General features: G+C 44.1%; 1 protein-coding gene across 2 annotated transcripts in view; it reads right to left on the bottom strand.

Annotated features, from left to right (window-relative positions):
- Zir (dedicator of cytokinesis) overlaps positions 1–27,286 on the bottom strand; it is a 70,666-nt gene that overhangs the window by 16,129 nt on the left and 27,251 nt on the right. For both annotated transcript variants that reach the window (XM_075671799.1, XM_075671800.1), the window contains 12 exons: positions 23,196–23,384; positions 22,094–22,474; positions 14,779–14,928; positions 13,505–13,824; positions 9,902–10,086; positions 9,141–9,274; positions 7,498–7,674; positions 6,513–6,666; positions 5,730–5,826; positions 5,483–5,579; positions 4,673–4,807; positions 3,792–3,944 (listed from right to left, as the gene is read on the bottom strand). In XM_075671799.1, the coding sequence (XP_075527914.1) occupies positions 3,792–3,944; positions 4,673–4,807; positions 5,483–5,579; positions 5,730–5,826; positions 6,513–6,666; positions 7,498–7,674; positions 9,141–9,274; positions 9,902–10,086; positions 13,505–13,824; positions 14,779–14,928; positions 22,094–22,474; positions 23,196–23,384 (2,172 nt within the window). The remainder of the gene's footprint in view (positions 1–3,791; positions 3,945–4,672; positions 4,808–5,482; positions 5,580–5,729; positions 5,827–6,512; positions 6,667–7,497; positions 7,675–9,140; positions 9,275–9,901; positions 10,087–13,504; positions 13,825–14,778; positions 14,929–22,093; positions 22,475–23,195; positions 23,385–27,286) is intronic.

The raw sequence follows: 27,286 nt of genomic DNA, 5'->3' as shown, positions 1-27,286 counted from the left end.
CTACGGCAGTGCTGCCACTGCTGGTCGAGGCATGCAGTGCACTTTATACTGTCGGCAATGCGGTTCTATATCCTCAAGCAAAGTTTGCAAAGTAGGCTAATGGAATTTTGAGAGTAAAGTTTTGTTCTGTGGTGCATTACCTATCTGTGCTGTCTCCTTTCATAAAACGAAATTCTCACAAAAGCACATTTTTCCCGTTCCCTGCAGATTTCGTTATTGCGAGGTTTAACTGTATAACGAAACCGAAAATGTGGAATCCAACATGATGCTGGCTTTGAGAAGCAAATTTGTCAGCATGTGGCTTGAAATATGTAATCCGATAGCAAAAATGTCAAACCCAGTCGCAGAGAGATTTTTCAGATGCTTGCTTTTTTCGGAATTGCTTGCTTATGTGGACTTCCCTGTGGCACCGCAACTTGCCTCTAGGACCAGCGTATAACGGCAACTGTATTTTTGACGCCGCGCTGTGTGCCAGTAAATTTTTCTGAAACTTGCGATGTGAGGGTAAGGTTTCTCACGACATATGCAGGGAGATTTGTGAAGCATCAAACAGCACAGCAAATCACAAAAGGTTATCACACAGACAGTGTCATCTTGTTGCTTTTTCTCTGTCACCTTTATCCAAACTTGAGGCAAAAATGTTTAGCTTCTTGTTACTGAATTGGTTTGACTGCTGCTGATACCATAGCAGCATCAGCATCATCCTTTGCCAGCATTGATAATACTACTAAGAAATTGGTATGAATATTTGTTAATTTCCATGAATTCAATGTCAGCAAACTAATTTTGGTTCAAATAATCCGGAAGTCAATGCAAGTCTTCAAGAAGCAAGGGTGCCTTTAGGAACTATTTAATGTGGTCAAATTAAAAGGCAGGAAAAATTATCAGATATCAAAATGATAAAAGTTGACTATACTAGCAAATAGATGATGCATGGCACCCAGTTATGAATGGGAATACAAGTGAAATGAAAGAAGGTGCAGTCTGATGGGCACTTGATGGGCCTTTTACCAGCTCTTGGGCAATTCAAAGAAATTCCGCATGCCCCACGGAGGTCAAGATTGGTCCATCATCAGCAACAGTGGAGGCCCTACAGTAGTCTTTACACGGCACCACCAACTTTGTGCAAATGTTTCATAATACGACTTGAGAAGCAGGCATCACATTTTCATGTTTCTAGCTGCGTGGAAACAGAGTTGCTCATCCTCGTAGGGGGTGGCATGGAGAGGTAGTCGCCGCAGCCACGGTTTATTTAGGCTGGCCAGCCATGATGCAGTGGGATATTGAGCGGCCGACACCGGCAAATTGGTGACCCGGACGTGATCCCACTCCACCATGGCTGGCCGGCCTAAATAAATCGTGGCTACGGCGGCTACCTCCTCGCGCCGCCACCACAAATTGGTGACCCAGGCGACTTAGCCCAGCCATGCCAGCATCAGCGCACCAACTCTACCAAAGCGAGTGACGTGGCCTCACGCAGTTCAGCAGACGTCCTGCGGTTGCAGGGTGTCCGGGAATTCTACATCGACATGCTGGATATCTGGTTCATCCAGTTGGACAGCCACTTCCTTCTCAAGAAGGTTCCAGGCTCCGCTTGCATTCCAGGCTCCAGTTGCCAACCTCCAGTCCCGACTTCTACGAGGACTTAAAGGTAGCCGTCCTTGCTCGCTACATCACCTCCAGCGTTGTCTCCTCCAGCTGGCGCTCCATCACAACAGCTCTTACCATCTGAACCATCGTGTCATTCCACGTCTTCCCATCCCACATCGCCTGTGTCCACCCGTGCCGATCGTCAACATGCGCCGGCCCAAGCATCCTTCCCTGCTCGAAGGCAGCTGTGTGGCTACTTTCTCCAAAGAATTCACTGGGCCAAACGCAAGCGCTTTCAGCTATTTTGCGGCCCACCACTCTCCTTCCTTGGACGTTCCTGCAAGCTGACCACTTTCCATTCAGAGGCACCTCACTCATCACCGATTCAGAGGGTCTCCCGCTGGCTCCACTAGGCGCAAATTTCACTCTCGCAGGCACGGCAACGCCACAAGCACAACCTTCACAATGTATTTAGCGACCACTGCAACCCTGATGCTATTGGCATTCGTGATTTCAGCGTAAGCAGCAGCAGGCGAGCCTTTCAACGTTCTGTGTTCACACCTTCCACAGATACATGGCCAACTGAAGTTTTACAGAAGCAGTTCTGACATCTCTTTTGTTTCAGCTCGAGCATCACTTGTACATCTACATTGTGAATGGCCAACACTTTCGCTATTTCCACGCAAGTCCTGAGCTGCCAGGCAGTTCACTTTTGGAGCTCCGACTTGTGCAGGACTGGGCATCTATGAGAAGCTGCGGCAGGTCGCGATTTCACACTGCGGCATCACTGTGGCTGCGGCTCACTCACAACCTACGCTGCCGGTGCTGCCTGGTATATCTTTCTCTGACTGGATGAACTTGACACTACCAACGACACCCTCCGCACACTTTACCTGGACTTTACCACTCGACTTTATTTCAATCGCGTTTCGCACTAGAAAGGGGACCCTGTAGAGGCGCAACTGTCGCCTTCAAAGCAGGTAAAGAAGAAGATGGGCTCACGTGCAGCTAGCATGAGAGCAGAACGTGCCAGCACACTCAACCTGAGCGGCCATTGTGTCGGCCGCTCTCGTGCGACCCCCTATTCTTCAATGAATGGTGCCCTCATCAGACAGCACTGTTATATTCACTTACATTGAAAAAAACTAGGAAAAAAACAAGCACCTTCAGAAGTTCCTCTGGCAGCAAGTGAAGTGCATTTCAGTTTTGATGAGCATGACCTGACATGACATGATGTGGTAACATGAAATCCATGCTCATGTAGATTAAGGCCTATCACACTTAATGCAAATTATAAATGTGCGAGAGCTCCAAATACACCCTTCTTTCTTCATGTTAGGAATGGACTTGCCTTTGAGGTGGTAGAGCTTTATTTCGAACAATAAGCTGTGCCCAGGAGTGTGCCAACAAAATGTATACCTTGATGAAACTCACACTGTGTGCTTTTACAGAGCCATGGACAGTGGCCAAGCAAACTGCTCTAGCGGTAGAATTTTCACTACAGCTGACTCTCGTTAATTCAGCCAGGGTTAACTCGAACTCATTTGGAAAGTACCAGCCAGAAATCATACATTGATATGGAAGGAACACTCATTTAGTTTGAATGCAAAAGCATGCCGCCTTGGTTAATTCGGCCCCCACTGAAGTCTCGTCACATGCACAGCAGTTACTAAAGTATGAAAACACACCAAGGAATTCAGCAGACAGCACTACTGTTTCCCTAGGTGCGAAAGTGTTTTATTGTTATCTTTTAATGGCCTATGCTACTTCCGTCCATTAGGTAATATGTTGCCGCTTGTTTCGTGTTGTGTCACACTGAGGCAGAATTTCAACATACTGGTTCTATTTGCCACATGCTGGTGGAGTCGCACTTTAAGACAAAGAAACGTAAAGACATTACACACTATTATAAGCAAACAAAAAATTTAAATTTGTTAATTTTGACACCATTTGTTAATTCAACCTAGTGGATAATTCAACCAAACCTTGCGGTTCCACAAGAGTCGAATTAACCCGAGTTGACTGATATATATATATTTTAGGGGCGCTAGTAATAAAAGTATTCAAGACTTTTTTTCCAATTTCCTTCTGGTCTCTTTTTCTCAGCACTGAAAAGGCTGTCACAGAAAAGGCTATTGTCACAAAGCAACAAAATCAACAACCTGCAGAGGTAAGCAGAGATAAAAGACGGCGCTACTAACATTTCCAATCTCAAAGTTCTGGCGCATCAGGAGGTAGAGTGAGGCGGAGGCCTGGGATCGCACGCTGCTGATGCAGGAGCTGCAATGCCGCAGGAGAAGTAGGCATAGGTCGGCACACTGCTCCGTCTCTTCCTCAAACAGAAGCTCGGGAAACTGCAAAGAAATGGGGGCTCACTCGGTGCGCTGCTTCACCAAACCTGAAACTATCACATTTGATGATGCCTGCCCTTTCAGCCTTTCCCCTAATGCTATCAGAATGTACGATGTGGTCCACTGTTAAAGGGAATGCATGAGTTTAGAGCACATGCAAATTTTCCTCTCTGACAAATGTATACAACTGCCATATACAATTGCCCAGCTATGCCGGATGGTGACTAATGGTTGGTGGCACTGGCACCTTTTTGCTCAACTGTGCAGTGCATGGACACAGCTTCATATGGCACTAGCCAGCTACAGTGACAGCAAACTGAGAGCCACCAATTAAGAGTGTTTCCATTAACAGAGGACCCCACTGTACCTCCTTAACGATACCAAATCCCACATAGCATGAGACATGACTGAAACGAGATGAAGGGGCACTGGCTCCACACACAATTCTGCATGATTGTGCTTTAATAACAGGTTCTCTTTTCTTGCATATTATAAACAAAGGAAAAAAGAAAGGAACAGCCTGCAATACAGGGTCACCCTTTATTTGTGGAGCTTAACTTTTTGAGACACGCCCATATCCAGTATCCCAAGCTGCAATTTTAAAGTGTGACAATCACAACTGCATAGCAGGGCTGAACTTCCAAGCAGAGATGTGCTCTTTTTTTTTTTAAACTGGAGCACTGAAATGTGCAAGAAAGGCAGCTAGCAACAATCAAACAGGCAACACACACCTTGAAGACAAGTGATCGTTGAGTAGAAAACAGGTTCTGAAGCACCAGAGTGCTCTGGTTGCAGTCCAGGGCATGCAACAGGACACGTAGCACAGTGCCCAGCACGCTTTGTTGTGCATCCGACTGAGATACCACCTGTGAAGCAACAAGGTCATTCTTAGCTCAGAGATTGCTTTTCTTCCCACTCGAGCAATGCAAATAGTAGTACTAATAAAAAAAAAGGAGCCAGCTTATGAACGCTTGAATGTGGCCATGAATGCACAGTAAGTGTTGCAATCACAACAGAACTCAAGTAGGCCAATGAATTGTCACGATCGACGACACGCCACACGTGGTCCCGAACTACCGCTTTATTTCCCGAACGCCAACCTTCCGCACCACACAACCACACTCAGTGTTCTCCCGTTCGCCACTCTCCACCCGCACACTCGCCCGCTGTCCTCTCCGCACTCACGCCACCTGTTCACCGCTCAGTCAACTACCGTCGATCCCGCGCCTGGCCTCCGAGAACCGTGGCTCCTCGTCGCGGGTCTTGGGCTCGCTTGTCTCGGCCCTTGCACGTCACAGAATGTGTCTGCCTTTGAAACTTTGTGCTTGCATACAAGTGCACAGCGATATTGTACAGCCATTAGTTACAAGGCTTTTGTGTAACTTTTGAAATGTCAAATCACGTAGAAAGGTATCAGAGCTCCTGCATATAACAAGTAGTTGCGAACTTTCGTAGGTAACAGGAGTACTATATGAAAAAGCCACCATAACATGCAAGAAGTACGCAATGCTACTCGAGAGTGGTAATTAGTTTTACTGCACCTGTATGATCAGTTCAAGCACGTCAAGGATTGTTGCTGTCGCTTCAGTGGACAGGTTCCCTTCAATGTGGGCCTCCATTTCAACTTCAACCTTCGGTCTAGAAGTAAAGGTTAGCATAGGGTTAGCAGAGCATAAGCATCACGCTAGAAACACCTTTAAAATGAAGCATGGATTTATAAATGCCATCATTAGCCCCAGTGTTATAGCATGAGCCTCAGTGACGCTGAGTATGCAAGATGCACAGCACCTGTCATAATTTTCTGAGCCGTGACGCCACTGTGTTAGGTCCTTGCGCCACCTCAGCCGGTCACCCTGTGCTGGTGTCTGTGGTGTGCCACTACGTTCTGAAGAGGCAACAAAAAGAAGCCAGTGAGTCCGTCAGTTGAAGGATAGGAGGTTAGGAGAAGAACAATTTTACTAAATTAAAGTCCAACTGCAACAAAACTTTAGGTCATGTAAAAAGCCTAGCTTACGATAGCATAGATATAGAGGAGCCTCCATGAAAAACTTGACGTTTGAAATGTGTGCATTTATAACAACTTTAGCTAAAGCGAAATTTTGTCGCAGTTGGCCTTTAGGTGCAAGCCACTGTCTAACATCATTCCCTAGAACTATTGGAAAGCAGAAAACGCAGCTCCGATCACTTGATCAATTGTATGAAGAAACAAGCAGCAAAAGACAAAATAAAAACAAAACAGGCGGTCAACTGGTAAAGATGATACCACTCATTGATAATGTGAAATTTTTGCTGGTGAACAGACACTCCATATCATGAGGAGCTGTTTTGTCAGCAAAAACGACTGAAGAAAAACTTCAAACGAAAATTCTTTTTTCGCTCACTTTTTTGTTTTTCATTTTGATACAGCATGACTATTTACTTTTCACGGAGTAATGAACCAATCTTGGGCCATAAAGTTGCCCCATAGGCTAGAATTCCCTTCTTTAAATTTCTCCCCACAAATAGCCTTCATCCAGCTGAGAGCTACCTGCTAGACAACGCAAAATTCTGGTCATGTCACTAGGGAATTACCTCCTCCAACCACACCAGCATTGTTTCCACGGCGTCGCATCATCATTTCACTGCGTGCACTAGAGTGGCCCAGGATGGCATCTTCTAGCTTGGACTTGATGTCCGATGTCTTCCTTAGTGTCTGCTGGGCAAACTTGCGCATTGTCTTCTTTCCCTGAGCACGAAAATGGAATAACATCAACAACCACACTGCGATACATGGCCAGTTTTCTTTTTACAACATAGAAGTGCCTACCATATTCCAACATACTTTTTTTTTCTTTATAGGTGATTCTGAGCAGTAGTGACTCTCCCCAAGAGTGCGTTGAAAAAATGTAGTAATAGCCAAGATGATGTTGCAAGCAATGAAAATTTCCTCTATGGATTCTCTCCTGAAGGTTGTACTATACACTGTCTGTGTTTCGTCATTCCGCACATATCAACATCTCTATAAGGCAAGCCTTGGACCTTGGGTATCTGCACTTTTTCATGCCTGGCGTTTCTCACTGTCATCATTATTAACCTAATAGTTTATCCTCTGGGCCAATGTAATATCCTTTTGTTTTGTGGCTACCTGTGACAAATTATCACTCAATAAATTAGAGTTACAGAATCTGTACTGATGTTTGCGTTCTGTCATTTTTCATCCTTGAAATCTGCATTTGTGACCTTGCTGGTAAATTTAATCTTATGAAACACATTACACTAAAGACAGAAAGTGGCACTAATAGAAAATGTTTTGCGTGTTTTTAAAGCAACATCAGCATGATTACACTATGGTGTGTGGCACCCGTGCTAAAATCACGACCAAAATGCACTCCTTGGCGTTGCTGCTTAAATTTGCAACCACAAGGAATGTTACTTTGCATTGATTAGTGAGTCAGTGAACAGAGGGGCTGATGCTATTCTGAAAGCACAGCCTGAACAAACTAAGCGTGGCTGCTGCTTGCTCCTGTTAATGGATGTGAACAATAACAGATGGGTAAGCAGCTACTCAGGGCCGCACCTTGTACTCGAAGCAGGAGACGCAAATGTAGAGGACGTCGAGCAGGCGCTGCAGGCGGTGAAGAGGCCAGTCGGCCCACCACTGGCGCAGCGTGCGCTGGTCGGCATTCTTGAGCACCCACAGGAAACAGACCAACAGGTGCCTGGTGGCTTCTTCCTTCAGCTGGCTCTGCTGGCCCTGACCACAACAAATGGCCAGCAAACCTCTTCACTTTTCTCACCAAGATTTACACCAAAAGCACAACTCGTTCAAAGAAACTGTGAGACAAGGTTGCGCACAGCATGAGGATACCACACCAGGATGCGTAATAAACTTCTGCCACGAGTGGCAGCAGCAAAGGACATACAACTGAACACTACAGCAGCATACACTGAACAAAGCTTGTTAGCTCCAAACCTGTAGCCTCCTTTGTTGATAGAAATGGAAAGAGGGGAACTACTTGCACTGGCTATTTAGACGACTTCCAACTAGCCTTTGGCTACAGGTCCAACAAGGGTACATTTACTTTTTTTTCAATATTGTCACGTGTTGGTGACGTAGAAGAACACAGTAGCAATACTGTGAACGACAGAACCAACTTTTATTGGGCGAACCTGTGCCGACAAGACAGGCTACACTTATAGCACAACGATAGCAGCGAACACGGTCGGCGATCGACGAAAATCTGATCAGCGGGTTAAGCGCGTTGGCTTTTATAGATCAATTGTCGAATGTTCCATACTAATCACTGGGACCCGCGCGCCTTCCACTGTGGGGATGCGCGACTCTCGCGCGTCCCCTGATATGTTTTTCCCGCATGGCGCGTCTCCTGTAATCCGGCTTCGCCGCGTGGCCTGCGTGATGCCCACGGCGGTCGATGTGGTTGGGGCACAGTGCGAGAGATGGCGCGAGTGTTGCGTTGCTAACGCCGCCTCACGGCAGGGTTACTTGGGGGCGCAGGGGAGGACGGGCTGGCTCTTCCCCGGCAGGTCGGCTATCAGTGAGGACATCCCGCGCGCCGACCCATGCTTCTGCGAGACCGCCTCGCGTGGCCGCCTTCGAACGCGCCACGATTCGCGTGACCATACACGCGAAGGACCAGGCGTTGGGATCCAGCATGGGGCGAACATATTTGCTCGCTTCCGGTCGCGGTGAGTCGGACTTCTAGATTTGTCGCGCGCCCATCGGCATGTTTTGTGGATAGCAACTCGTCTAGCAGGCATTGATCTATGAAAGGTGCAATAAATGCCCTTGTGATTGTTTGCACTACTGTGTTGTCGTTCCTTTGTCCCAAGAGTACGGGTGTGAGAGACCCTACACCACAAAGTTCTACATTATTCACGTCGCGCACACATGCAATCAGATTACACAAGTTTCGGTCAAAGACAGTGGATGGAACCATCGATAACATTCCAGGAACTTCCCACACATGCAAGCGCGTCCTGCGCTGTGCCATAACATTTTTTAGGTGGTAAAACGTGTCGCCCGACAAAGACAAGTACACGTGTCAATATGGAAATAAATAAGTTCAATAAAAAAAAGACCGGAATGACATTATTAATTTAACAATGTTTACAGTTGGAGCTGAAATTACATACACATTGCAAGGGTGGTCAAGTGCATAAAAACAAAAAGACAAATACGAAAGACAAAAAGAAAACTACCTGAGCATAGGCATTCCCATGTTCAGGGCTATCCCGCCAAGGCACAGATGAACCAGCAATTGCATTGGCAACTGCTTGATGAATGGACGGCGGACGGCGCTTGGAATTTGGTTCTGTACTTTCTGCAACACGAACTAAGAAGAAAGGAAAGAGAAAATGAGTTGACTGCTCTATGAAGGAAGCTTAGTGATCATTTAGCACAAAGATAACAGACTTTTTAAGTGCTAGCAGAGTTCCCATTAATTTATGAATGGAGGAGCTTATAAATCAAGTAGTGCCTGTATCATTCCTTTTGGTGTGTGAGTATATGATAGGCTGCCGTTACAATAAACATGAAGGGGCCCTGGAAAGCTGTTCACCTTAATGAGAAGTTCACTTAAAAGTAAATACATCTATTCACAAAAACCAGGTAACTGTCCTTGGATTGTCAAGCTTATCAGACAAATTAGCTTAATACTTTGCATTGAAACTAAGCTCACTGCTGTCTACAGTACACAGCAAAATACTTTTCAACGTTCTTACAAGGATGCAGTCTTTAGAATAACACACTACAGTATAACTTTGCTATTCTAATGCCCACATACATGAGAGCTGTTGTGGTTTAGGTCCAGCTAATACAAAATGCTAATGTGACCACTGCTAATAGCACAGCACGATACTTTCTTGTTTACACTTTAGCCTTGTTCTTGTTCCTTCCAGAGCAGATAATAGTACTAGCAAAGTTATAGTGCAATCTTCTTTACAAGCCTATCTGACCTCACCTCTTGCTTCAGGTTGCCATTCAAACAGACATGGTAGAGCATCCACCACCACGGCAATTAGGGGCAAGTAAAGGGCAGCGACCCTTGGTCGGACAACGTCCAGGTCAGTAAAACGTGGGTCCCAATCATGCACTGTCAGCAGGTTTCGAGCCATGTTGACAGCCTTGGCCTGCAGCTGTGAGTTGCTGAGAGGACGAAAAAGGAAAAGAAAGGCACTCACTCTCATAAACAGACAGTGCTGAAATGTGGACAACCGCATGCCCGCTAGTCGATACTGTTAAAGATCCCTGAACTGCAGTTGTTTTTACATTTGCTTTAAATTTATTTAACAACCCCACTCTTAACACATCGGCGAGGGCCACTACAGCCCTTCATCTGTACTGTGGCAGTAGTGCAATTGAGACATTGCTTTCGGTAATGCTGTATTATATTCAGGCTGTATTTGTTGCTTCTATACTGCTGATATGACAAGTGCAGCTTTCGTCACTTGAACCATGCTACACAGTCAATTAATAACCTGATTATTTGTGCTTCACCTAACAGTAGCTACAGTGCTGATAAATGCATGAGAACACCAGTGTGTTCTACCATAGTGCAGCCTCACAGCTAAAAAATAGTGTGTAATCTTTACTCTGACACTTATTCATTAGTGAGGAACTACTAAAAAACACAGTGTCCATAAATTGGAATAACACAGGATTGGTTGCAAGAAAGAACAAATTCCGAAAGAAACAAGAGACAAATCACTTGGCTGCGTTGTCATGTTCCACTAGAAATGGAAATGGTTATATGGAACACACTATTTTTCTCTTTCGTTGTGTTGAGTCGCGCTTTTGTAGAAACATAGTCTCACACTTGCTCATGACATTTGCTCAGCTGCACTTACAATAGACTTCCGTTGATACCACCCCAGTTACTTTGATCCCGACCGAAAGTCCCGGCCGGCGCTCATACATTGCTATGGGACCAAACTTTAGCTATTTTGATCCTAAAATTAGCCTAGGCCAGATGATTCGACCTAGGATGGTCATCACACACACCCTAATGGTGACCACAGTGGTACTACAACAGTGGCACCATCTGTCTTGGCGCAATTTATGGCACAGTGAATGCGTCAAACACACATTATCTTCTGTTGAAAACGCCTACGGCACTTTTGGCGTGCCCCAGGAAGATTTTAAAGGAAGAACGGTAGCTCACAATGAACTATTACAGTATTTGCTCGATTATCATGCTTGCTTTTTTTTCCTCAGTAAATTTCATCCGAAAATTGCTTGGGCGATGCAGTCTGCTACAAAACCAAAACCAAAACCGCCTTCGTGGCATTAGTGACAGCATACCATCAGAGTCATCTAAGCCAGCATCATCACCATTACCATCACTAGATGGTGACCATGGACAGTGATAACATAAGTTCCCACACAGCTTAATGACAACGACACACCACTTTCAGTCTGATTAAGAAACAACATTGAAATGATAAGTTATTTCACATGTAAGGCTAGCGACAACAAGTTGCATCACATGTTCCTGGCGTTCTGGAGAATCACATCCGTTGTAGGACGAACTAGTGAAGTGGTAGTCTAGGCACGAGCAGCCATACCATACATGCAATTATTTGCAAGCTTGTTTGATAAATACAGACTATCAAGCGCATTAAGGAAAGTATGGAGGAAGACCTGTCGTGGTTCTCCACACACAGCAATAAAGTGCTGCCTGAGAATGGTGACAATGGTCATTAAGTAAATAAATTTCCATTCTGTGAAGGTAAAGTTAGTTGCTTTTGTATTTGTTTTATTGTCAAAAATGGAGGCATGCTACACTTTTCTTGCTAAAATGACTGGTGCGTATTCGATTTTTAGTTTGTTTCGGAAGAATGTCATAGACAGCTGCACAGACAGCTGAAGCTAAATTTTGTCGTCACAGTGCAGCAAAAATAGCCTGCCTGGAGGTGGAAGCGCACAAGCGTTATGAGGGTACCACCTGCGCAGCAGGAGAATTTTGAAGTTTTACACTTCCGCAATGACTGGCCTGCATTCTGGCCAAATTCCATGCAAGTTGACCATTTTCAATAGAAAAAAGCATGTTTAAAACTTTTCATCGTTTTTCTATTTTTTTTCTTCTTCAGTTTTCGCTACTTGTGAACCAAGATTCTTGTACTTAATGTGAAACCATCTCAGCTAAATTTGGCATTCACACGCACAAGGATGTGTAGAATGGAAGTATTTAGATCTTATTGTAATTTTCAACAATTTCGATCATGTGCTTTTTAAAAAAACACTTATATATGTTCTCTATAAAAACAGTTCATATTAAAATTATTTTCTTTAAATATTAAAGCTAGAAGAAAATTATTTTTGATTTTATTTGGTGTTAGTTGTCCACAAGAAACAATATATATTATTTTGTAATGCCTGGTATGATGCCCAAACTTTGCACTAGAGACCATACATTTACTACTTTAAAGGGCCCCTCACCAGGTCTGGACAATTAGAGCTGACAAGTGCACAGCATACAATGCGCACTAACCATCGTGTTTGCAAAGTCTTGCATTGCTACGCGCCGCTGAAAGGTCCGAAATTTCAATCCGAACGCCGTTTTCTCTTTCCCTCACGGCGACCACACTCCAAGCCGGACAGTGACGTACACGCATCCCTGCGCCTACGTACTTGTGTTCGCAGTGTGACGTCAATCATTGAGACACATGACTGAGAATTATTCAAGGCAACATCTGTTATTTGTTGATCTGTTGCTTGAATTGACAAAATGAACTTTAGAGAAAGACTAAAACACAGAAACAGAATGTCTACATGTTTTTTTGTTTTACTTTGCACGGAAGCAAGAGAGATGTACTTCCGTTTCACCTGCTTGCTCCCACGGTTGTGCAGTCACGGGCGCAGGTACTGAAACTATGACATTTTCTACTGTGTTCTGGCACGCGATCAGGCTCTGTGATCCGCTTGTGTCTGCCTCAGTATTTGTGTAGCACTGAATTATACAGCTAATCAGGTGTCCACGTGCACAGCGAGCAAAAGCGTGCGCTGCGCTGTGCGAAGTGAGACAACCCCAACAGCTCGCACGCGACGCTGTTAGCAAAAATGTGCCGCACCGCAAAAAAGCGAGGAGGAAAAAAAAATAAAGGTGGGGCCCGTGACGTATGCATCCCGCAATCCTCGAGGTCCGGTATGGAATAACGCAGGGAAGGAATTTCGCTTACAGAGGCTAGACGGGGCAAGTGGAGAGAGTGTATCTCGTGGCAATGGAGCACGCTTCCTGAAATCATGAGTTCGCAGCACTGAAATATTTCTATCTCGGCTATTAATGAGCCGATTTGAAACATTTTTTGAGGCAGAACATTCCCTAGAGGACACGCAACAACTTCCAGCGTATAACCAAAATTTGCTATGGGGCTTGGTAAAGGGTCCCTTAAGGAGTTATAGACACTTAACTAGATAAGATATTGAAAAACAAAACATATATTCGAAAATAGGAGCCTGTTTTCTGTATAAACTTCATTCAGTGAACTTCGTTATTAACGAAAGAGGATCTGTATGGCACATCTCCTCTTAATAGGCTTAACATATAACGAATGGCAGCACAAACCTGGTTTGCAAGGTAGTTGCAAGGTCAGCCAGAACCAGGCCCACAAGAAAATGCTGCTGCCGAAACTCGGGTGACAGCTCAGCGAAGGCGCTGCCCCGGTCTGTGAGAGTAGAGCTGGACACCACTGAGCCCTGGGATGATGCAATGCTTGGGCAAGGAGACGTCGCTGGTGAAGGGGTCAGCGGGGTTGCAAAGGGCAGGTTGAGGGTCACAAAGTGCTCGTGACTGCACAGTACACGCAAGAAGTCCAGCTTCAATGATGCCAGGCTGCTTGCATCAGGCAGAGACTGGATTTTGGCTGAGACTTGCTTGCAGAAAGCCTGTTAGCGAAGACGCAACAGTCTGTGCTGTGAAGCAAGATAGCAAGGTGGGCGAGCTGGTTTGAATTTATCATACTTTTGGTAAGAGCGCAAAAGCAACACGGACAAAAGGAAGAAAAACATGCCGTGCTGTCGTGCTTTTCTTCCTTTTGTCCGTGTTGCTCTTGCGCTCTTACCAAAAGTGTGGTGTGCTGTGAAAACTGCGACTACAAGGCATAGCTACTAGTCCATTTAGTTTATGTAAGTGGCAGTGCAACTGTGAAGGTACTGGACTGTTGTTATGAACATTTGCTTGCTGTAAAACACAGTGGTACTTTTGAAATGTCAAATGGATTTGTGGAGGTGTTTTACTGTTGCATATGCACTGTAACACTGGTAAATCAGTTCTGTGGAAGCCTGCAAGGTAAAGGAGAGTACTGAAAGGGAAAAAATCCAGGACCAGGGAGAATTTTTTTTTTCAACTGTGAGGCTTTCTTTCCATAAGGGTCTTGTTTGTACTTAATGCTACAATTCAGGTGGATGACAATTTTCCCATTCCATCACTGCAGCACTGCACCACACACATTACAATCAGAGATGCTCATTATTAATACAGCATTATAAAAGCGCCAAACACAAAAGCAATCATCAACTGCCAGTTTTTACCACCACTCTGTTTGGGTCAGCAAAAGAATGACACAATGAGCCTAACTGAAAGGCAGTACTCATAGCCAATGCTTGAAACTTTGTAAAAAAAAAAAGAAAAAAGAAAGAAAACGACACTTGGCCAGTTTTCATTCTCCTGCTTTTTAGTAGAAGCATGTTGACCTAATGTTAATGATAAAAAGATAAAATTTGGTTGCAACTATACTGGTTCCACAAAGCCTTTTCTCATATATCACGAATTGTAGGCAGATGCATTAACCATCAGTACTAGGCACACTGAAGTTCAAAGAAACATCCTGCAAACTGCACCTTGATCAGCTTGAAGACATATCCACGGTCCATGACAGACAGCAGGTCATGTAGGAAGAAGGCCAGGCTGTTGTTAAGGTTCTGGACGTTGCGGAAATCCCGCACCTCTCGGTGGCAGCGGCTAATAACGTCAGATGTCAGTGAGGTCACCTGCAACAATCAAGGTAGAGCTTCTTGTTCTGTTGTGACCATCCAAGTCCTGTGAGCATGAAGACATAAATGTTTGAGAGGCCACTATGATAATAATGGCTATAGTATACCCATTTCCTGCACCCCAATAGTGAACAGTTAAAGCAACATTTTGTAGCATTTAATTCAGGAAACCTAATTTCACAATAATTACATATGTGTGAAGAAAGGAAATCATAGCAATCTTGCAACAAACTGCGTTAAGGCAAGCACAGGAAACTAAGTCGGCTTTTATTGACAGATGCGGTGTTTCCACGGGAGCTTTTCTAGAAATTCTTTCAATGTACTTGAAGTCGACGCTGATTGGGTGGAGAGATGGCATTTTTCTGCAGAAACCAGGCATTTGTATTGGCTCAAAGGTTGCCCCTATTCTTAGCAACATTTACCTGAGTAAGGTTGACAACTTCTTAGAGAAAGCCTTAGGTGATAGCGTTATCAAGATATTTCGTTACGTTGATGATTACCTGATTTTCTGCAATAGGGAAGAATTCGATTCCGCTGCTACCTCAGTAAGTGAGCAATTTAAACTTTATGGGGGAGGATTAAAGTTTACCAAGGAATTTCCTCAGCGACGCGTAATTCAGTTTCTTGACATTTCCTTAATCTTCGAACAAAATCATGTTTGTTGGCAGTACTCCCCAAGATCTTCGAAGCCGTTGCTAAACTTTCAATCCAAGCATTCCAAAGTAGTAAAAAACGGAATTGCCATGTCGTGCCTCAAGTCTTCCTTCACCAGATTCTGCATGCACAAAATGAGCGCCAGTTTTAATGCGCAGGTCCGGTGCCTATTAGAAGCAGGTTATCTTAGTGTAGTGGTGGCCACTGTGGCTGAGCGCCTAAAGAAGTCGGTTTTGAGAGGGACGGACGTGATTACAGAAAGCAGTAATAGCAAAAAAAGAGTAGTGGCTATTCCATATATTCATTCAGTGTCGAACAGGCTTAAAAAAGTTGCAAGTAGATATGATGTTAATGTTGCTTTCACTGCTCCCAATAAGCTAGGTAAGATACGCGCTGCCGTACAGAATAAAAAGGAGTGGGTAAAAGGCAGAAAACAAACAGATATTTGTCCAGTGAAACACAATAAGAACAATAGTTTTACTGACTGTCGTATGGGTGTGGTTTATAAAATTCCCCTTAGCTGTGGCCAGTTCTACTTAGGACAAACGAGACGGTGTATCAATCAGAGGCTAATGGAACATAAAAGGTCGTTAACCGGTGGATCGCCTTCTAATCTTTCGCTACATTGCCGAGATTGTAACTGCACGCCTGAGTTAGATGAATGCGCGATATTGTACAGGCATAAAAATGAAGATACGCGTCTTATGGTAGAGGCATGGCATATCTATAATGGTGGAAGTGCGTGCGTGAGTCAGCCTTCGATTACTTTACGTAAGGAAGAGATTAAGTGCCTTAACAGTTATCTCTCACATAGACCGGCACGCGTACCCGACTGACACGTGGTGTTACCATTCCTGAGCATGCGCAGATAAGTTTTGTGTCTTCTTTCTTTTTTCGCCTCAGTGCTCCCTTCAGTTGATAGTCGGCGTTCGTGTTGTCCACTTTTCTACTCTTGTGTCCTGTCTGCACGCCTCACTTCTTCTTTGCATAATTGCTCTTTTATTTGTTCAATTTCAAAATGGGCCCCTGTATCGTCCCCTCTGACAATTTTCTTTTAAAAAAAATTCTCCTTTGTCATGGTAGCGCTGCACAGACGTTAAGGCTGCGCCCATTCGCTGTGTTTTGTGATGGTTGGTCGGCAACTTGGGAATCCACCTTGCACAGCTTGCGGTACTGGAGTCTCTCACTAACGATAGCATGGAGAGCTAACCGTGAAATTTCGAGAAAAGAATCACACAACACAAATTGTGAACTGACTATTTTCTCGAATTGACCAATGCACTCGCTGAGCAAGGTCATCAGCTGACACTCACTTTCTTCAATTTTCTTGAAGTGGAGACAAAGAATGGCCTCAAGTTGTTGATTGGAGCCAACCATCTTTGGAAAATCATGACGGGAGAAGTTATAAGGTGCATAGAAATTCCAGAACTGGTCACAACAAGGCGTTTGGATGGACACTACAAGGGAGCAATCGCCAAGAAAGGCGCCTTTCTTGACTCTGATGCTAACCTTATGGTCTGCGTTCTGCAACTCAAAGCAATGGGCATCACAGATTCTGGAGAACCTCCCTCACATGAGTTCGTCGCACGCTTCCAAGGAACAATTCACAAGAAAAATGGCAGATGTACCATGGCGCTGACTTAGAAGGAAGATCAGAAACAGCTACTTGGAAGCAACTGTGATAACGCGCTTGCACGTCTACAAAAACTGGCAAAAAGGCTATCAGTGAATGAAGGATTATTGGAGTGGTACGACAGTCATCTGGCAGTACCTGGAACTAGGACACGCTGAAGTGGTACCTAAGAATGTTCCTATTGATCGGGTCACCTATTAAATACCATATCGGGAAGCTATAAGAGAGGAATCGCTGACTACCAAGCTCCAGGTCGTGTTCGACACATGGTCACACGCTCAAGGCTTCCCATCCTTCAATGACTGCCTGGATAAAGGGTTAAACTTAACCAGAGTTGCCACAAGGACTACGCTCATCGTGGGATTCAATGCATTTTCTCTGTGCCATGTGGACAGACTCAACGAGCACACCGAGCTGTATCAGGAGGGACCATAACAAGTTGGGTCAGTTTGTAAAGTCTAGGGTGACTGAAATCAGTGCAGTTGCTGACCGACTGCTATGGCGCTACTGCCCAGGAGAAGACAACTCGTCAGATTTGTTGAGTAGGGGCGTACCGGCAAAGACTACACGTGCATGTCGCAGCCGGTGGAGCAGACCTAAATGGTCATCCCAGCCAATATCGACCTGGCCTACAAAGTCAGACATGAGCACACAGATCAATAAAGAGCCAGTATGTGACATGCAATATGTACTTCTTCAAATGCTGAGAAAAGTGGATGCCCTGATTGACTTAAGGAAGTTTAGCAACCTGCAGAAGCTCCTGCACCTCACCGCTGGAGTATTTCAATTTGTGGATAGATGGCATCATACTAAAATGTTGCTTGGTGGCACTATTTTGAGAGTAGCTAAACAAGGCTGAAATATTCTGTATCTGTCGTGTTCAGCTCAAAGTATTCGCGACTGACATTGCAGCCCTTCGGCTTAGAGACACTGTCAAGAAATACTCCGAACTGCGCGATCTCCACCTTTATTTGGATCAAAGGGTGCAGCTTCGACTTAGTGGCCGACTTGAATATGCGGACACTAAAGAGCCCTTTCCAATATGTCCTGCGCATTTTTTGGTCAGGCATTTATTTTTTGCCTCACCAGACTGTACCAACATTGACTTCGAAGCTCAAAGTGCTCAGGTTACTCAATGTGACCTCAGCCAGAAGTTGTGATACCGCCAGAAGCTCGTCTACTATCTGTGGATACGATGGAAGAAAGAGTACCTCTTCGAGCTGTGGGCACTTCACCTCTACTCATCGCATCCTAATAGAAGTTTACAAGTAGGTGACCCGGTCCTCATCGAGGCGAGGAGCCTAACATGTCTACAGGTATTTGGCCACTGGAATGAGTTATGGACATCTTCCCTGGTCAAGATGGAATAACCTGAGCCTCCAGCATGAAATTCAAGATGGCAAGTTTATAAGGCTAGTGCAGAAATTGTACAAGCTAGAATTGGACAGACGGGAGTGTGTAGAAAAAGAGGAATAAACATGAGGAGGCAAGCACTGAGAAGAAAAAGTTGGAACAATGAGTAGCTTTCTATCTGGTTTCATCGTGTCTGCTTAGTTTCTACACCAGAGGCACTGCATAACACATCTGTGCACAGCGTCATCGTTGTGGTTTTCATTTTGCGAACAACAGGAGCTTGAAAAAGAAAACCTTGTAAATGTACAGGCTAAGCTTGACCTATTATATTCTCACATATATGACATCTCCACAGATTTGGTGATGGTTACCCCATGCATTAAGTGGACTCCATGAATAGCCATGTAATATTCACTGCAATCATAAGTATTTGAAATGTATTACAAACAAAACCTTGCACTTCTGGATCATTACGCACACAATACTGTATCCTCTTCAAGTCATAAAACTATCTAGGAACAGCACTGGGCACGGCAATGCCTGTCAAGCAATGAAGTAAAAATTCTCTTTCACATGCTCCTGTAAAGTGCATTGGTAAAACTCTGATTACTATAATCTATTATTACTATAATCTATTTAAAGCAGTTAAGCACAAGCTGTAAAGAATAATCAAAAGTAACGCCCAATTTCATTCTTATTGTTCTTTCATTTGCAAAATCAATAATGCCTATTCACTTAGCTCCTGGTGCTCAACTATTGTTAATCTCGGGAAAAGTTACATTAGCAAGAGCACTAGAAACCAAGCAAACATAGGCTTTGATCATGACGGTAGTTTGTCACTATCGAAGTATTTCATTGCACTGTATTCTGACGTGCTTGATGTCTTTCACAAATATTTCTGGTAAAATATGCATGTTAGAATCGAGTAAATAAAGCAAATGTGTGGCCAGTCAATAAGGTTGCCTCAATGTCTCAGTGAGAAACCCTGTGTGCCTGTGCCACATTATTATATTGGGGGATTGTATCAGAGGCCACAGCAGCCTCAGCTGATGGCTCTTTCTTATTCCCCCTTTCATGACATTAATGACAGTAACTTAAGAAGACCATGCAAACTCCCACTGTGCCAGAAACAAATGTCAAGCATACCATGCTATACAGTCAAACCTTGATTTGACAAGCATGGATATAATAAAGTAGCTAAAACATTTGGTTGGCCTTGCTATAACGAAACCGAAAATGCGGAATCCGACAAGGTGCCAGTATAGAAGCAAACTTGTTTGCACGTGGCTAAAAACATGTATTCTGGTAGCAAAAATGAGCTATACAGTCAGCAACCAATTTTCTAGATAGCTGATTTTTTGGAATTGTGTACTTCTGTGAACTTCCTCACAGCCCAACCACTTGCCCCTAGAACCAAAGTACAACGGCAACCGCAATTTCGGACGTTGCACAGCATTCTGTTGAGTTTTTTAGACATGAACCGCATGGGTGGTGCTCCAAAAATGGCGGCTGTAAAGAAAGCTGCTGCCATGTTTTTTTCCTACTCGTTGAAATGGCCCATTCTGGACGCATGCGCTTGTTTTGGCCCATAGATTGGCTTTATTGCACCACAGCCAACAAGCCAATTTGGCAATCATGTGTGATTGCACCGACTGCATGGTTGCATATTAGCGATAGTGCAAAGCATGCACTGTTTTTCTCGTGACATGTACTGCCATGTCATGCCAAGCCATTAACACGCCATAAAATTTGCAGGGGACCCTCTGCTGGCTCATTGGAGGCATCGTGCTTGCATTTGTTTCACATGGACACGATTGTGAAATTTTTTTTCCAGCAATATCAGCGTGTATGCTTTTAGCGAATATCTGATATATTGAAAGTCCTTACGTGTCAGCTGCAACATTGCAATAATGAGGTTTGACTGCATATGTCAAAAAAATTCATAAGTGATACGTGCACCCATAATTAAAGTGCATCATTAATCATTTCCAGTCCCCAGTGAGTATACTGTCCCACTTTTTTTTTTTTGCACCATCGCTTTGTAACAATGGCACAAAACAAAAGATTACTAAGAGGCTACTTTGTACCGCATCGCATAGTGCAACTGAAGAACACAAGATGGATTAAAGGACTTTTCTTCTTTCTCTGTCACTTGCTAGTGCCATATTTGCACTACAGTAGAATCTTGGTGATATGATCATGTCTGGTACGAACTTCAGGATCATACAATTTCTTTAAAACTCATGGCCCAAACTCCATGCTGCGATGGATGATAGGTACAAATAATTGAGCCATTGCGTGTTCCTCTGCGAAGACAGTGAGAAGTTGCTGGTAGCACCAGATATTGACCGTTGTCAGACCAGCAGAGCGGCCACACCACTGCTCCAGTCGCATTCCTGTTGCTAGGGCGACCTATGTCACCCTGCCACGACTCCAACCCCAACCACCACAACAAAAGGTGCAAGAAAAGTCATTTTGCTTTGTGCAGTATCATGCAACTTGTCGGCTGTTTTTAAACACCTTGTAACTTTATTAGGAGTCAGCAATGACACGCTACCAAGTCCTCCTGCGTCAGCAAGATTGGCTGCATTTGCTTCCATGGGAAGCCTTATCTCTGTATTCCACGCCTTCTGTTGTCCTCAGTGCCCCAAGACAATTCGAAACTTTTCTCTTTGCACCAGTCTGATTGCACAATACAAAGCTGCTTCACTTGCAAAGAAAAGTAAACCAGTTTCCCTTGCGCAACTTGTGTCTTTATCACCATCAGGCAGTAGGTAGGATGCCGCAATGAAAGAAACTCGAGATGACCAGGCAGATCTTGAAATGTCGGCCTTTGAACAAGTGAAGTGCGCAGCTCACTGCTGCCAAACTGTGAGAAAAACAAGCACGCCAGTGATACAAATTCACGTAAACCTATCGGAGCGCTCTCTGCACACCATGCGACTACACTAACGAATTGGAACACTCATTTTCCCTTTTTGCATTTGCTTTTGCTGCTTTTATTTCTACATGAATACAGCACTCCAGCTATCTGAATCTCTGATCTCTTGTGTTTACAGTTACACGAAGATGGCAGCACTGCATCAACGAAAAGCCACACTCCAGCGATCGGCACCTTCAGATGCTGAATTTTCTCACCAATTTCAAAAACAGCACACTAAGAAAGTGCAAGTTTCTCAAATTCTGCTGCATATTTCCTTCTAAATATTTTGCCACGAGATAAAGTATTGCGGGAAAAAAATTTGTTTTAGCAAGACGTTCATTCCACTGCTTCGTATTCAATAATTTCCCCCCCTTTTTTTTACATTTTCGGTCTATGCGAATTTCTGGTGATACTAATTTTTATGTCATCCCAACAGTTTCGTATCATCGAGATTCTACTGTATACTGGCCATAAAAGTAGACGACTATTGTTTAGGAACTATTCCAACCACATTTCTACTCTATATATTCAGTACTCAAACCAAATAGCACTTATTACATTATACAAAGCACACAAAAAAATTTTGCAAGGATTCTCACCAAGGTCGTGACATCGTCCACAAAGCGACTGCTGAATCTCGCCCTGCGTGGTGCCTGAAGTCGGCCCGTGGCAGCAAGGTGCTGAGTCATGCTCTTGATCACAAGCTCCAACAGGAACCACGTGTTGTTGAGCGCCAGTTCTCGGGCAGTTCCACTGGACACCACCCACTGGAGAACGAGCTCCTCGTGCACCAACTTCCGTGGTGGAGGTGACCTCAGGGGTGATGAGGCCGTCCCGTTGGCGGGCCGCATGCTGGCCGTGCGGTCTAGGGGCCGTGCCACAACTGTGCTGACGTCCGAGTCTGACTCAATGTGAGCCAGGCTCGAAGCACTCGAGCTTGCAAGGTCTGGGTTGCTGCTGCTGCGACCATGGGGAGATTTCTGGAAAAAGCGGAACAGAAAACTTGGAGTTCTTATGGCTACGTCACTGAGGTGCAAGAAAAGTGGCACACGAAAAGTTAAATGATGTGTTGTTGAGCAAGTCACGAGAGTGCAAGAAAAACAATTAAAACAAAACATGCACAAGACCGATGAGATTTATACCTGTTAACCTGAGAACTTCAAAAATTGTTTTAATTTTTAAAACCCTATAGACATGACAAGTGCATAGGGGAGACGAGACGAGGGAGATAGCCTGCATTTCTCTTTTTAGTTTGTCCTGAGCACATGCTGTTTGATTAATATGTACACACATTATTAGGCACAGCCCACAAGTGGCAGCAAACTTGTAACAGTACAAACTGATAAGCAACATACTGTTCTTACAACTCAGTGGCTTTTTCAATGACTTTCCCGTTGCTGATTTCACCTGCTTCAGGAATTCGTTAGCATAAAATTGCTCGATGAAAGCACCCCTCTTGCCAACGACTGTTCTGGATGTTCTTTTCACGCCCCGCTGACATCTAGAATTCAGAAGATACAACCATACCGGTTGTAGACAGACGAGCGAATGTGCTTCGCAAACAGGATTTACTTTTCGCGAAACTTGACAAAGGATTCGTAAAATCATAGAATGAGCTTGAATTCATAAAATTTATGGATAATCCTGAAGTTGGCGGGTATCTTCATGGTAACCAACAGGCAGTAAGAAAAGAGAGCTCACCGACAGAGGCACAGAACATGCTGGATGCCCAGCTGGGCTGCATGCAGATCCAGGAAATGGAGGTGACGGTCCGTCATTGGAAGGGGACGGCAGGTATGGCTCGGGATGGGGCAAGGTGCACTGGTACTGGATGTAGGTGGCCAGCAGGGCATTCCGTCCATGAATGTCATTGCGATCATCCAAAAGTTTCTGCAGAGAATGAACAGAAAGAGATGTCACCCGATTGCCTTAAAAAGTTCTCTACTTACACTGTTGCATCTCCAGTGCAGAAAATCATTACATTGAAGTAGAAAGCAAGATCATAACAAAGCACATAAACACTTCTGACAGACAAACATAGTTTATATAAAATTTATTTCTGCATAAATACTGTATTTACTTGTTAATTGAATGCACTTTCTTTTTCCAAGAGAACAGAGTAAATTAGGAGGTATTTTCAAAAGAGTAAAAATTATTGAGATGATAATGAATAAAATAATGTGTTAGCTTTACAGTAAATATTATGGGTGTGCAAATAATGAATAGTTGATTCTGAATCGAACATTGAATCGAATATTAGAACATCTTTCAGAAAATTTATTGCTTACAAATTTTAGGCACATGCTCGGGAGTCCTCTAGCATTGCATAACAAGAATGTAGCAAGCTATCAATAACGCAGGTACCTAGGAATCAAGATGTACAGTATGGTCTGCTTTTAATAAAGGGAACACCAAATCAGTACACGAAAACCTTAATACGTACTCACTCAAAAGGTAATTCCACTTTAAATATGGTCACAATGAACCTCCCGTTCTGTCGCCTTTGAACCTAATGCATTGCCTGACCTCTTAAGTCGTAGTCACTTAACACAAGTTAGTGCGTAGTATTTAGTTCATTTTTCAGCACATACAAGCATGGAATTGGTGAGATGTTATGCGCGCAAACCATTGATAGTGAAATTGCAGTACATGGACCTATCCCGGACTGCAGTTGACACCGATAGTGGCACTGAAACATGGTACCCACAATGTGTTTCCTGATTCCATTGTTTCTAGCGCTTCCACGTCGTCGTCATGGATGCCAATGTGGATGATGGCCTTTCTATATCTGGCGCGGCTAGTGCATTGACCATCATGAGGGCATTCACAGAGAAGTGGGGCCTGTTGGAGAAAATGGCTTGCGGTCTTACTGAGTTTTAAGATGCTGTTGCTGCAAGGCAGCCTTGCAGCAACAGCATCACAGTTTTGCTGCCAGCTTACAAATAAATCTTGTCTGCATTTGAGTGGGAATTAACACACTTTTTTTTGGCCGGTAAGCCTATAGCCACTCATGAGCCATTGGTGGTTAATTGGCACACCGTTCAGCGTAAACCTCATTCGTGTTCCCTACCAACTACGTATTAATGAGGTTTTGCTGTATGCCAGCACTTACTGCATCACAGTTCTAGCATACAAAGGTCTGAAATTTTTTTTTTTTTTATGAATAGAATTTCTGTTCAGTAGAATCAAGTGCTTTTCTTCCCCTTCGGAAAATAATGAATTAATGATGTTCTGTTATACTGAAAACCAATGAAGCCATCAGTTTAATAGTGAAGCTGTGTTTTGTGGCAATCTTTTATTTATTGCATAGAAAGTTTCACTTTACAGTTTTTCTCCAAAATACAGAACAGCTTCCGTACTTTATGGCAGGCGGTTTATTGTAAGACCAACCTGCCATTCACGCACCCCTATTTACAACACCCTTAGTAGATATACATGTCCACTATTAGCAAATAGCGTCAGATGTCTAGTCTTCAGCCCCCGGAAGGCGGGGTGTGTCCAATTTGTAGCGAACAGCTTGTCAAGCTACTTCTGCCAGTAATGCTTGTGGACTTAATAATTACTGAAATGCCTTCTGGCAGCACAGTTTGCACGTTCCTACATACTCCATGACCTTTGACCTAAATACTGGCTGTAAATTTAGAATTACAGCCCATCACCTACAGCAAAACCCAAGACAGGCAGAAAAGCGAGCAACAGACAACATTGCCACAAAATGGTTGCCTTCGAAGTAGAACAAAAAGCACGCAGGTTCCACGCACTGTGGGAATCAGCACAAGTGAAGCTTTGATGAGCCAGCAAGATGAAACTGTGCATCATTAAGAAATGCACACCAGATTTCTGCGACAAATGCATCCCATAACGGTCATCAGCCATGCTGGCATACTTTGCAGAGAAAACATTAGTTTTATTTGAATCTGCACAGGACACCTTGAAGTAGACAGCCGAAAGTGTTGCTGACAATGTGCTAAAGTGGCGAGCTATCTTCGCACAGTGATTCAGTGCCAGAAACATGTCAGCCATATACACCAACATGCACAATATCAGGTCACATAAAACCTCGCGAAAGTGATCACACCCTTGATAGCAACAGCTCCTACTCGTGAGACAGCCAACAGTGATGACCACGGCCACCACATTCAGTGGCACATACTAAGTGATCGGAGTTGGTGAGATGCTCATTGAAGAGCGGCACGTACCCAGTGCATTTATGGCACAGCCTGCTAAAGTGTTGGGTTGCTTGCTATCCTTGAGGATTCCTTCTGATGTGGGTTCGATTTCACTCGCATCTCTTTCGTAAACGCACAGCAGCACATTCCCAGTGCCGTATACTTAGCTACTCAAGTTGGCATCAAAAAAGTTAATTGAAGAGCGGCACACACTCACTGGCATATACCCGGAGACCCAAAACCTTAGTTGGCATCAAAGAGGTTCATTGAAGACCAGCATAGACAGAGTGGTCCATACCCAGTGCTCCAAATCGCTGTCACAGAGTTTCTTCAAACAGCGGTACCTATCCAGTCTTGCATCTACAGTGACCCATGTTGGCGTGAAAGAGGTTCGTTGAAGAGTGTCCCGTATGTACACATTGCCACATACTCGGTGACTCAAGCTGCATTTGGTTGCGGTGGTCAAACCAACTTGGTCCAAACAAGTTGGTTCAACGGTTGGTTTCGAACGTTGTTCCCTCAGCAGAGCAGCCTGATGCACTACCCATTCGACCACGGACTATTCAGTGACCCAGGTAGGAAGGAAAACGGTTACAAACACACAGATAGACAGAAACAAGCAGATAGGTACAAACATTCAAACCTACAAATATATATAGATAGCCCCCAGAAAGTGCGTCAAATACCCTAAGAATGCCAACACATCAAATCTAACATACCGTGTACACTCGATCAATTACAGTTGAACCTGGATATACCAAAGGCAAGGAGGGTTGTGAAAGAGTTCGATATATTGATAATATAAAATACACATAAAATATGCCTATCTGAAGCTTATCTGAAAACTCCGCATATTTTGGACACTCCCCCAAGGACATCAAAAGCAGAAATTTACCTATCCCATGCCTGCAGCCACTCCGTGAAAAGATCGAGTGCTATCAATTTCTTGTGCAGCGCATATATCAGACTGGGATAACTTCACATTCCTGAAACAGGGTGACGGTCCTCTTAGTTTCCGATAACGACCGGCTGCAGGTAGTACACTTCACTGCACAGCGGTTAATCCTTTCCATTTTTAGCAAGCTTCACCGCATTACACGATGCGGTGAAGGATAATAAAGCAAATACAGCATTACAGAGCGCGAATAAGACCCTTGCTGCACGAGCCCTTTGTATTTTGAGAAATGCACCTTGCTCATTTTTCCTCCATGGCATGCACTGCCTTTCATATTCAATGCCTGGACAGCATCTGCCAAAGCATCGTCGTTTTGTCAACATGGACATTTCCGAAAACACGATAAGTGATCATTGTTTTGTTAAGAGGAGCACACCTGCAGGGGCATGGTGCAGTGCTCTATAGTATATTAAATGTGGTGGTGAACAGGAGTTCCACACAAACATAGCACAGCGCTATACTTTTTTTTTGCATGGGATTTCCAAGGGGATGATAGTACAACTGTTTGATATAGAGAGTAATCTGATATACCCGGCTTCAATATATCCGTAATACAGAATTATGAACTATTACCAACAAAACAGGTTTCATGTTTAAACATTAAATTTGACCTTCCAAGCAAACTGCAGATTAGTTAAAACAAAAGTAAGCTGAACGGGTTGGTAATA

The sequence above is a fragment of the Dermacentor variabilis genome, chromosome 10, assembly GCF_050947875.1.
Source record: "Dermacentor variabilis isolate Ectoservices chromosome 10, ASM5094787v1, whole genome shotgun sequence".
NCBI classification, from domain to species: domain Eukaryota; kingdom Metazoa; phylum Arthropoda; class Arachnida; order Ixodida; family Ixodidae; genus Dermacentor; species Dermacentor variabilis.
Note: the sequence above shows the minus strand (reverse complement) of the source record. Positions and strands in the feature narration are given on the sequence as shown.